At 35.7% G+C, this 13,122-nt stretch overlaps 1 protein-coding gene across 1 annotated transcript in view; it reads left to right on the top strand.

Moving 5' to 3' along the window:
• Window positions 1-13,122, top strand: part of SEMA3D (semaphorin 3D) — a 196,367-nt gene that overhangs the window by 139,381 nt on the left and 43,864 nt on the right. Inside the window, exons 9-10 of the mRNA XM_004431298.3 lie at window positions 10,920-11,034; window positions 12,238-12,307. Coding sequence (XP_004431355.1) covers window positions 10,920-11,034; window positions 12,238-12,307 — 185 coding nt within the window. The remainder of the gene's footprint in view (window positions 1-10,919; window positions 11,035-12,237; window positions 12,308-13,122) is intronic.

Genomic DNA, 13,122 nt, shown 5'->3' with positions numbered 1-13,122 from the left:
TGGCTAGTGGCTACAGTATGAATATAGACTATTAAAGCTTTCATTAACTTAGCACATTTATTGGTAACTGACCCTGTGCATGACACTGTGCTAAACAGTAGTTTTATAGAAGTTAAAAAAAAGACACAGTAGTTGTACTCACTGAGCTTACAACCTAGTAGATGATATATGCATTAAATAAGAAAATACACAGATTAACATATAATTGGAAAGTGTGATAAGTGTTAAAATGGGAAAAATAACAGAATGAAATTAGGAAAAATGGGTGGACTTTAGCTTGGTTATGGAAGGTCTCTCTGAGAAAGTGACTTTTGAGCCAGATGTTGAAAATGATTAGGAAATTGCAGGGCGAAGGTGACAAGGATAGGGAAGAATATTTCAGGCAGAAGGAAAAGCACACGTGAAATCTCAGAGGTAGGAAAAAGCATTTAAGGAATTAAAAGAGATTTACTGTGACTGGAGCATAATGAGTAAATGGAAAATTAGCAGGATAGTGTTGTTTTCCTTTTAAAACATACATAAAATTTCAACAATCTTCAGAAGTCTTATATTCCCTGTTTATACAGTCGTGTACCACATAACGTTTCGGTCAACAGCAGACTGCACATACAATGGTGGTCCCATAAGTTAGTCCCACATAGCCTACGTGTGTAGTGGGCTATATCATCTAGGTCTGTGTAAGTACACTCTAAGTGTACTCTAAGTACATTTGCACAGTGACAAAAATCTCCTATTGACTCATTTCTCAGAACGTATTCCCGCCCTTAAATGATGCATGACTGTGGTTAGGACTGACTGATGTTGCAGATATTGACTCCACGGTGTATATGAAAGGCTGCAACAAGTTCCTGTCCTATTAGATCCTCGATGCATTTTAATTCTCCCTTACTCCTATCCAAAACATTTTGATACTTTCTCTGTAGACAAAGACTCTATATTCTTAGTAATTATGGTTTCCAGAAGATAAGGCAGAGATTAGGAAAATAAACAAAGACATACATTCTGATATTTGGGACAAGAAACACCAGGAAAAAGTTTATGGGTATAGATTTTATATTTGGATATGTTGACCTTGATGTGGCTCTGGGATATGCTGCCATAAAAGCCAGCTGAAAACATGAACCTGAGGCTCAGCAGTATCTGGACTCATGAATTTGGAAAGCACCGGTATATTGGTGGTTCTTGAAGTCATGGAAGTGTCTGAAATTGCCCAGGGAAATTTGTAGTGCAAGATCAAAGAGCAAGGATAGAATCCTGAGAAACAATGACGTTTAAGAAAGAGCAAAGGAAAAAGTTCACAAAGGCAATTGAGAAGAAATAGTTTGATAGCTAGGTGGAGAACTGAACAAGAGTGTTGTCACAAGTCAAGGGGAAGAAAACTGTTTCAAGAAGAAAACAGTTGTCAGTAGTTGTCAGACACCAAAAGGATATCAAGTAAGATTAGGATTAAAAATCAGGTATCAGGGGCCGGCCCCGTGGCTTAGCGGTTGAGTGCGCGCTCTCCAATGCTGGCGGCCCGGGTTCGGCTCCCGGGCGTGCACCCAAGCGCCGCTTCTCCGGCCATGCTGAGGCCGCGTCCCACATGCAGCAACTAGAAGGATGTGCAGCTATGACATACAACTATCTACTGGGGCTTTGGGGGGAAAATAAATAAATAAATCTTTAAAAAAAAAAAAAAATCAGGTATCAGATTTGGCAGTAAGGATATCATTGATAACTTGCTCGAATGATATGAATGTTCAACTGGCAATCAGATCTAGGCTTACATCTCTGCTATACTTCTTCCTAGCTCAGTTTCTTAACCTAGAAAATGAGGACACCCGTCTTTTCCATGACTGTTTTACCCAGCAAATGAAAGGCTTAAATGAGATCATATGAATTTGGATGTGACAGATACTGAGGAAGGTACTGGAAAACCAAGGTGACTTAGATTTCTGTTTTCAAGCAGTTAACAATCTAAGAAATTAACATTTAAATAATGTTAAGTACATGGTCATACTATAGTGAGTTAAAGATCAAAAATCACATGCGCACACACACACACACTTGTCATACATAAACACTTTTGGAGCCAGATCAACTAACCACCATGCTTAGGAGTGAAAGAGTGGTAGTGTGTATATATTGAGGAGTTAGAGACAGGTTAGTTCCTAAAGGTTACTGGGAAGAGATGATATTTTATTAGTTTTAAGGATTGAAGTTTCTGTTAATATTTTGCCCTCATTTTTAGCAATATTCATACTTTGAGGATGGATCTTATTTCTGGACATAGTCAAAAGAATTTGGAGACATATCTGGTGAAAATTGTGTGAACAGTTTGAACAATGCAAATTTTTGACAAGAGGTATAGACAAGGAGAGACACTACATAGTAAAGAAACTGACTTAGAAGTTAATTTCATAAGGCAACATTGATCAGTGACACCTCGGGAGAATAGGTGCCTTCATCGAAAGAAACTTTTTCAAACTCAGTGTGTTTATCATTATACATGGCAGAACACATTTACTAATGAATTATTTTTTGATAGTGTCATTACTTTCCTTTCAAACTACTTAGTTGTCTCATATTTAAAATAAGGTCCTTAGCCTAGAATGAGTTCTTGCCAGGCGCTATAATTCCTTGATTCTGTCGAACAGTCAGTATTTTCAAGCACTGAATGGTGCACCTTACGCCCTGGAGTGCTCTCATAGATTATAAATTACACAGAGCTTCGTGGTGAGGTAATAAATGCTAACTGAACCTGTTCAGGTGAAACAGCATGAAATAAACACTCTGAAAAGATTTGTGTCTATTTACTTTGCAAGTTTGTCCTTTCAGATACTATTATTTATATCTGTGTGGTGTTTATAACTGTGTGTGTATGTGTGTGTGTGTGTGTGTGTGTGTGTGTGTGTGTGTTTCCCTTCAAGACCCACCCTGTAAGTAAATGTGTGGAAATACCAGTCCCTTCAGTGAGGCTTGCTTGCAGCTTTCCGCCTCGAGGCTGTTTTGCATTATTTTTGGATTCTGTTCATTTTTGGAAGTGTTGTCCATTAGCTTACTTACGCTAGCCCACTCCAGATTCCAGCTGCAGATTATGCCAGTTCTCTTTTTTGTTCTGCAGTATTTCCTTTTGTCCATGCCAGGAATTCAGTTTGGATGTCCCTTTCACATAACTTGCCTGGAGGTCTAATTAATAGCCCTTTGCTTCGAATCCGCTCGCATTGTCTGTTTTGATATATGGTCCTATTTGGACAATCACTGCCTTTGAAGATTTGTGTTTTTAGGCCGATGACACTTTCTGTATTTATTGATCTCCGCCAAGTTGTGTTTTTTTTGCTTACTTTCCGTGTGTCACTTACAACCTGAATGAGAGATTTAGAGCCATGAGTTACAGATGTGCTTTTGCTTCACTTCCATCTGTTTTCCTGTCAGAAATTCCTAGGCAACGATTTACACCATGGTGATGGCTTTTTTTTTTTAAATTTAATGAACTCTGATCCTACCTGAAAAAGACTGCTTAACATGCCTAGATTTACCTAATTTTAATCTGTTAAATCTTGAACATAGTCTATTACCCAAGTCCTACGTTTTTTATAATCTTTACAAGTTTGTGAAATAGTTAGAAAAACATGTTCTCCGTTTCATTTCTCCATTGGCAAATCAAAAACAGTCATCTCTAAACATTAGAGTTCTTTTTTAAAAAACATTATTTTTTGCCTTGAAAGCCTCTTCAGAATTTATTGCTTAAAAACCATTGTTTTCAGTACCTGCCCTGCAAGTTTTTCGTTTGCTTTTTCTTCTCTCCTTTGTCTGAGATGTTTGAGTTTGGACAGTTTTGTTTTTCTACTGTTAAGATATTTCAAGATTATTAGTGGATGAAGTAGAAGACTCATTATTATTTTCTTTTTTTGCTTTTATATTTTAGTGGTCAGAACTTTTCTCTGGCATCTCAATGAAACTGTTACATGAAACATAGTTATAGCCTTTTGCAAAAGAAGACCCGGGGTCCAAAAAGGAAAGTACAATACAGTTCTCTCATTTGATTCAGTGGGCATGACTTCACTATCTTCCATTAGTTCATTTAATGTATTAAAATATCCTAATTTAAGCTCTTCCTCTCAGTTTAACAATGTATTTTAATGTATATGGCATGCTCTTCTAATGAGACTCTTGGAACTGTATTCCAAGTTTTATTTTTTGTTTCTATCACATCATAATCATAGTTTCAAGCTTCTAAATAGGCCATCGTGTGTTTGGATTATACTTATCATTCTTATTTACTTATACAGACCATCTGTATTAAGTTTACAAAGCTTCTAAAATTGGTCCCTAGAAATAACACAGTGAAGATTGAGGCAGCGCAGAGAGAAGCAGAGTGGACAATCGCTCTGAAGTGTCGGTTGCTGTGGTCCTGTCTCCAGTATTTCCTGGAGCAAATGGGTTTTTAGGCTATTGGATGGCACATCTCAACACAAGACAATTTAAAACCTGCAAGGTACAGCTGTTATTATAAATGACAAATCAGATAAAGAATATAAATGATGTACTGAAATGCAACAGGCCTTAAATAGAAAGCACAAAAGTATTAAATTGCTGTAATCTTATTTGTGGAATTTGTAGAGAGAGTCAATAGAAAGCTGGTGTGTTTGCCTCTATGTGACAGTTTCAGTTATGGAAAAACATTTTTATTGATTTGCAGTACGGTAGTATTTAGACTACACTTCAAAAGAAGGTGGATAGTGTTAGTTTAAGCTAAAATCTCTCAGATTAAATGTTATTAATGGGTAGGACTGGGGAGAGAGGCCCAGAAAAGGTGCATAGATTATGGCTTTCAAAGTGTTTCAGGGAATTCCATTCTCTTGCCTGCACAAAGATGAAGAGCAGCAGTAGGCAAAAGAACTAAATTTTAAGCAAAGGAGAATTTACAACCTCTGACTCCAGCATCAAACCTTTTTTTTTTTTTAAGTGCTTAAGGTATGTCATTCTCCAGTGTTTATTGATTTGAAAAGCCTAGTGTCCTTCAACTTAAACAAATTGATATGGTTACAAATCTCTGAGTGCATATCATCATTTTAATAGAATACATGTTCACAAATGTCTTGGAAATTCCATTAATTTATAAAATCTTCAGGATTTAAGAGCATTGGAGCTGAAAGTCGATTATTACGTTTTCCAAGAGCTTCTGTTTCCCGATATATAGGTTAAAATGACAATATTTATGAAGTGCTGAGAGATCCTCAAAGAGGATGATATATACAGATAAAACTGAGTTTAACAGATAAACCAGCATAGTGATCCAAAGGTCAAAAGACACACTCAATAAAAGTTCATGTGTGACAGCTTGTGGCTACTCTACATGTCTACGTAAGATTTATAAGGACTTGAGTTTGCTGGGACAGTAGAGGGAAAATAGAATCACCATTAACCTGCCTCACAACTGATCTGTGCATTAGCAGATAGTATGATTAGAAGACAATAGTATTTCATAATATGCAGCCATCATCCAATCAAATGATTCAGAAATACTATATTTTAAAGCTGCTGAAAGATGATAAACTGTTTTCTTTTTAAAATTTTTTCTTTTCTCTTTTTATTAATCACTTTAAAATTAAGAAATACGTCAAACACATAGAAAATAGGCACCTTCTGGACTAACCACCCAGATTGAACACACGTGGTCAGGCTTGTTTAAATTTAATTTCTTCGTTACTTTCATCTGCATCTTTGTGTGAAGGATGTCAAGGCTTTTGGCAATCTGACCACAAAGAAGCTGTGATAAATAGAGTGGAGACACGTAGAAGTGACTGGTGACTAAAAACTGCTGATTCTGACATCTCAATAATAAATTTATTGTGTTAGTGAGACTATTGTATTCTTTAGAGCTTCACGAAAATAAGCAAGGAGGTGACAATTTAGTACAAAAGTGGTTACCTCTCTTTCAGCCCTCTTCTGGGCTTTAAGTTCTCAGGGGGGATTGGGTGGATTTGCAAACAAATCCAGTGACTGAGAGCTGGTCAACAAAGTCAGTCAACTGACACTTCCTTACAGGAGAAATACATCTCCTTGTGAATTGAACTTTGCCATCCCAGGTCATGCTTCTGGATGTCTGTAAGAGTTACTATCCAGTCATTAAATGCTTATAATCCATTCCTGAGAACCATTATCCCAGGAACTATACTTGTTTCCCTGCTGACAGCAGGTGGCTTTCATCTTTGACCTGGCTTTTTAAAAATTTTTATCTTTTTATTCCTTGAGGGCCCAGGGAAGACTGCTCAATGGATAGACAAGAGCATTTAAAGATTCTTTTGTTCAAAGGATTGCAATTTCCATTTGTCAGGTTAAAAAAAAAAATGCAATTACTGTATGAAAACCTTTCCTGTCCAACAAATTTGGAGTTAGTAGAATAGTTAGAATTTTTTCATGATTTGTCTTAAGGATGGGTGATAATTACAGATAGAGAGGGAGACAATGTTTGAAAATGGACGTTTGTTGTCACTTTAATAAAATGTTTAAAAGAGAATGTGATTGCTCATTATTATGATGAAGTAGTGATGTTTACACCTGTTAAAGGAATGTTGTGGAGCAAATATTCGACATATCTGTTTATTCATTGAGCAAAATAATTTGAGCAACTACTCTGTGCTAAAGGTACAGCAGTAAACCAAACGTAATCCCTGGCATTATATTCGTGATAGCAGATATATTTCTCTATGTATATTGGATCAACACTATTTTTAATATTTATTGCTGCCTCTCAAAATATACAAATACAGGCCATGAAAATTTTATAAATACATAAATCTGTAAGAAGAATGCATTTAACTAATACTCTGCTTAGTACAACTAGGGCTTTGCTAAAAAAAAATGTAAAAACTAGGTATGTGAATTTAAAAAGATATAATTCAAGGGTCGTGAGAAGATGAGGAGGTAACTTACTTTGTATTTTTTAATTTATTTAAAATTTCTTTCTTTCTGAGTAATTCCAGATAATACATTTTCTCACTGGAATCCTACTGTACATTAACACAGAATTACATTAGGAGGAAGCATCAATATTTTTGCCCATTCATATTAATATCTGGATTTATATTTATTAAATGATCTGTGGATATTAGCCTTAAAAATAAAAGTCATATCTAGATAAATCTGCCTTCACCTCTGCAGACATTGGAAATCACCCAATAGCTAGCTGAAATATTGTTTTTATTGTTGAGCAATGATATTCAAATAATAGAAGCACCATATACAAAATATAAATTTAAGGGCAATTATAGACGTGTTTGTTTCTAAAGGGTTATTATATAGTATATATTATGTATTCATTTTCTTAAAGGAAAACTCTTATCATTTCACTTCTTTACTAATTACTAAATCTTTCAGTAATTCTTCAGTTGTGTACAAAATAACATACAGATACCTCAGCTTGGTATTAAAGCCTTCCTTCATATTACCCCAATTTACTTTTATAACATTTTCCTCCGCTATTGCAGTTTATCCCAGTCTTCCTCCAAACCAGATTTGTCCTGGTTCTCCATACATGGTCTGAATTTTCTCCTGTTGTCCTTCTCCCCTACTCTCCAGCATCTAGAATATTTCCCGAACCAGTCTCTGCGTGTCCAAACCTACCTGTTATTTTAAAGACAGTATTAAATCTGGCTCTTCAGTGAGGCCTGTTCTCATTTTCTCACTGCAAAGAAATCTTAGAGGAGGCTCAGATGCTTTGGCATTTATCTATACGTTTCTTTTTTTTTTAAAGATTTTATTTGTTTATTTTTCCCCCAAAGCCCCAGCAGATAGTTGTATGTCGTAGTTGCACATCCATTCTAGTTGCTGTATGTGGGACGCGGCCCCAGCATGGCCGGAGAAGCGGCGCGTCGGCGCCCGCCCGGGATCCGAACCCGGGCCGCCAGCAGCGGAGCGCGAGCACCCAACCCCTAAGCCACGGGGCCGGCCCTACGTTTCTAAAGACTTTTATCAATTTTATCTTGTGTTTTGTTATTCAGTACTTATCAAATGTGTTTTTATTACATATCTGACAAGCAGGGTGTTAGTGACATATCTAGAGTAGAAGTTGGGTAAAAGGAATAAGGGAGTGCGTTTTCTGGTGAGAATTAAAAACTATTAGAAAATAGATGTTATTTTGCTTTTTATTATCACTGTGTGTCAGCAATTCTAAACAGTAGCAATGACAAAATACTACTACTAGAAAGGTCTTTTGTTTGTCCAAGTTCTAAACAGTTGATATGGTTACCACTGTCTCTATTATGTGTATGTATGTGTATGCATATATGTATAGTAAGCCCCCAACACACATGAAACTCAGCTACACACATATCCCAAGAGTAGGTTCACAATGACTTGGAATCATTTAAAATTTAAAACTGTAAAAAGATGTGGAGAAGAGGGAACCCTCCTATACTGTTGGTGGGAATGTGAATTGCTGCAGCCAGTATAGAAAACAGTATGGAGATTCCTCAAAAAATTAAGAATAGAACTACTATATGATCCAGCTATTCCACTTCTGGGTATTTATGCAAAGAATATGAAAACACTAATTTAAAAAGATATATGTACCCCTATATTCATTGCAGCATTATTTACATTGCCAATATGTGGAAACAGCCTAAGTGCCCAGTGACAGATGAATGGATAAAGAAGATGTAGTATATAGATACACAATGGAATACTACTCAGCCATAAAAAAGATGAAATCTTACCATTTGCAACAACATGGATGGACCTTGAGGGTATTATGCTAAGTGAAATAAGTTAGATGGAGAAAGACAAATACCGTATGATTTCACTCATTTGTGGAAGATAAACAAACACACACATAGACATAGAGAACAGATTGGTGTTTACCAGAGGGGCAGGGGGATGGGGGCAGGGCAAAATGAGTAAACGGGGTCATTTTTGTGGTGACAGATGGAAACTACAGTATTGATGGTGAACAGGAGGTAATGTATACAGAACTCGAATTATAATGATGTACATCTGAAATCTGTATACAGTTATAAACGAATGCTATCTCAATTAAAAAACAATGAGACATAGTGCGGCCGTGAAGTGTGATATTTTGTTCAAGTGCCAATTTTGGTTCATATGTGAAATATTTTATTGAATTTGAATGTCTTTAAATTTCAAAATTATTCTTCTAAGTTATTTGTTGTAAACCTAAAGAACAACTAAAGACAAGAATAATTATTATTTATTTATACAGAGCTATTAGTGAAAATTATTTTGTTGTTTAGCAGAGAGGGATGTAAAACACGATTCATTCTGGGCTTCACAGTATCCCTTGGTGTTAGGTGCTAAGACTGTAAAGATAGCTATGGTCTCTGGTCTTGGTCTCAAGGACCTTACTTACTCTCTCAGCTCTCCCGTGAATCTAAGACCCATCTGAGAATTTGTATCTCTGTGTTACCCATGTTAATACTAAAAGGGGTCTCTCTCTCTTCTCTCTTCTCCTCACCCTTTCTTCGGGAATAACAACTATTTAAATGACTTTGAATTCTCTTGTTTGGAGTAGTCATTTTGATACTCTTCTCTAATTTAATTTCATTTTCAGAGATAAAAAGAACACAGGGAAGACAGTTTCTAGATATTCAGACTTAAAATTTGACAGTGAACTTTTTATTTATAGAACGTAGACTGCATGATGAATAAAACATTTTATAGAATTTATATTTAAATGTAAATATATTAATGGAACTAGCAGCTCCAAAAATAATTTTTGAAAGTGGAAATTAAGTACTTAATATATTTATACCATGAAACAATCTCACTTTATTTATTATAGGCATAGCAGATCTAGTCGAGTCAAAGAAAAACTCATATTAATTTAGTGTTCACAGCAACATATTAAATTAAAAATAAGAAATATATCTTTTTATGTTGAATTATTGAATAACATAACCCTGTTTATTCCATTTAATTGATTTTAATGCTTATGTTTTGCTAAATATCTAAAGAACATTTTCAGTGAAAGATTTCAGAGGAAAATAATGTATGGAAAAACGTTGATTAGTATTTAAAACAAGATTGCTCTTATATGTATGTTATTTTCTATGTTTATGTTGCCTTGGTGTTTAATTAGTAGGGCACTAAATTTGGAAAAGACTTTTTTTGTTGTTGTTGTTGTTGAGGAAGATTCACCCTGAGCTAACATCTGTTGCCAATCTTTCTCTTTTTGCTTGAGGAAGATTAGCCCTGAGCTAACATCTGTGCCAATCTTCCTCTATTTTTGTATGTGGGTCGCCATGCAACCATGGTGTAGGTCCATGCCCAGGATCTGAACCTGCAAACCTGGGCTGCCGAAGTGGAGTGTACTGAGCCCAACACCACGCCATGGGGCCAGCCCCTGGAAAAGACTGTTTTTAAGTCTGTACCAAGGCATATTTCTAAAGAATGCAAATATTGATCTAAATCATATGCATAATATACAAGCCAGTGCTAGCATTTATTAAACTCAAGTTCCCTGGCCTTTGCTAAGCACTGTAAAAATGTGAGCATGCTTATATACATTTTTCCATTTAATCATCAAAATAATCATATTTCAAGGCATTAATTATATTTTATTGATGAGAAAACAGAGACTTGGAGGATTAAACAACCTTTTTGTAGATCCTGGAGTGAAAATTGGCGGAGATGGGAGTTGATTCTAAGCCTGCCTTATTTACTGTTGCTTTGCATGCATCTGCTCATTCAGTGGAGCTATGTTGGTTACACTGCATTCATTTAACCATGAGAAAAGTAATTAATGTTGAGGGACAAAACTGCCTTTTCCCTCATTCGAAAGTTCAAGGACTTAAATATGTAGTTTTCTGTCTTTGTAAACAATAACATTGATAAGACACTGCCTGTAATAACCACCAGTTTTAGTTGGTGATAGAATCACGTTGGTCAATCTGTATCTTTATTTTTTTCCTTTTTTTCAGAATGACGTAGGAGGACAACGTAGCCTTATAAACAAATGGACAACTTTTCTTAAGGCTCGATTGATTTGCTCAATTCCTGGAAGTGATGGGGCAGATACTCATTTTGATGAGCTTCGTAAGTCGTGTTTCTTTTTGCTTAAAAAAGTCTTACTGCCTAATGAAGTAATTCAGCATTTATTTTATTTTAGCCCCAAATGCCTGATTATATGGCCCAGTACAGCTTGCAGGAGTGGTTCTTACTAAATTTGCACACACAAAGAACGTGGAGGTCCTCTAGGTCTGGATGCACATTGTAATGAAGCAATTCCTCTCTTTGTAAGAGTCCTCAAAGTTATGAGGGAAACAAAACTGCAGCAAGAGAGAAAGATGCTAGCTCTGGGACCACAATGTCCATCCATTCTCCCTTTACCTTTAGAAGGAGCCAGTCTGTAGGTAGCAAGAACTTGGGTTCTTTATGCTGCAGATGCCCTCTGCTGGAGAGCGTGGGAGATTGGTGAACTCTTGTCACTCTGACTTGTTAATAAAAAGAATACTCAGAGAAGCATTAGATAGATTTTTTTCTCCTTCATTTTCCCTCTTTACTCCCCTCAAAGCTAATTCTAGAAGGATTTTTTTTTGACGGCATATAAAGTTGGCATCATTAGCTTTTATCTTCTTGAACTTGTTTTTGTTGGCAGTGTAAAAATGGTTATATTGTTGATGATTTTTTCAGTATTGTATTTCGCAGTATTAAAGTATATATTCGGTATTCATGGGTGATCTCTCATGTTGTATATAAGCATGCTCACATCTTAATATTTTAAAGAATATTATTTACACATACTTTAGTATCATTATACATTAGTATCAATACCTCACAAGCAATGACACAAGTAATACTGTACAGGTAATTAACTTGTGTAGCTATTTTCATGTTGTTGTCAAGTGGGTAATTGAATTACTAATAAATTGACACAATTACAGGACAACGCTTTTTTACACTGGAGGGTAAAAATAACCTATGTTTTTAGTTTCTATTTTATGTGCAATTATGTACTCCTAATTGGAAACAGTCATGGAGGTTATCAGTCAAACCATCCTGTTTATAGGTGATTGAAGTAAACACCTAAGAGGTTAAATGTCCAACTCGATGTCACATAGCTAGTGAGAACCAGTCTTTTACCCTTAATTTCTTATGTCATAATATAATGACTTTCACTGTTATCTTAATTTTATATACTGTTTAGAGTCTCAGAAATATTGCTTTATTAAAGAAAAAGCAAACCTGTAATACTGAAAAATAAACTATAGTGAATCATTATTTTTTTCCCATTAATAGAAGATATTTACTTACTCCCCACAAGAGATGAAAGAAATCCTGTAGTATATGGAGTCTTTACCACAACCAGGTAAGTTACAAAAAAATGCTTGTAATCCTAGAGAATTGTTATATGTATGTAAGACAATACAGTTGTATGTTCTTTTTGTCCCTTCCTTTTGTGTGAAAAAATACATATTTTTCATTTTAATTTTTCACTTGGTATTTCCTAGAAATCGTTTAATATCAATAGAGAAAATGTCTCTTCATTCTTTTACAACGGCAGAGTATCCCCTGTATAGATTACCACAATTTGTTTAACCAGTCCCCTGTACATAGACATTTCCATTGTTTCCAGTCCTTTCTTGGTATACATAATGCTTCAGTGAGTAATCTTGTACGTTCCCTGTATGAGCAAGTATATCTGTGAGCTAAATTCGCAGGCTAAAATTACTGGGTACACAGGCATATGCATATACTAATGATAGTAAATAGGTCAAGCTGCCTGACATAGAGGTAGTGCTAAAGAAATACACGTCTTAGTCACGGGCTAGACTGTGGCAGTGAGATGGGCCCCTCTTGACTTTTAAAACGTCATCATATGCTATCTTCTTTGTGCTTCCCTGTTACCCTACAAAGATGGGAGTGTGGCTCTTATTATCATGATTTCACTGTTCTGCTGATTTAGGCAAAGGGAATTTGCCCAAAGAAGACTTTGGTCAAAGAAGAGGAGCCTATTAGGAGTAAAAATGGGACTAGACCTAAAGGTGTTTTCCTCATTTCTACCCCTATATTCTTGTCTTCTTACTGAAAAATGCTGTCCTATACTTGTTGCTGAGACTCTGTGACTTCCTTCAATGTTGTCTTGGCATCTAGGAAGGTGTCTCAAAGAATACATGGGCCCTA

This window comes from Ceratotherium simum, chromosome 1 (assembly GCF_057802395.1).
Source record: "Ceratotherium simum simum isolate JZ-2026a chromosome 1, ASM5780239v1, whole genome shotgun sequence".
NCBI classification, from domain to species: domain Eukaryota; kingdom Metazoa; phylum Chordata; class Mammalia; order Perissodactyla; family Rhinocerotidae; genus Ceratotherium; species Ceratotherium simum.
Note: the sequence above shows the minus strand (reverse complement) of the source record. Positions and strands in the feature narration are given on the sequence as shown.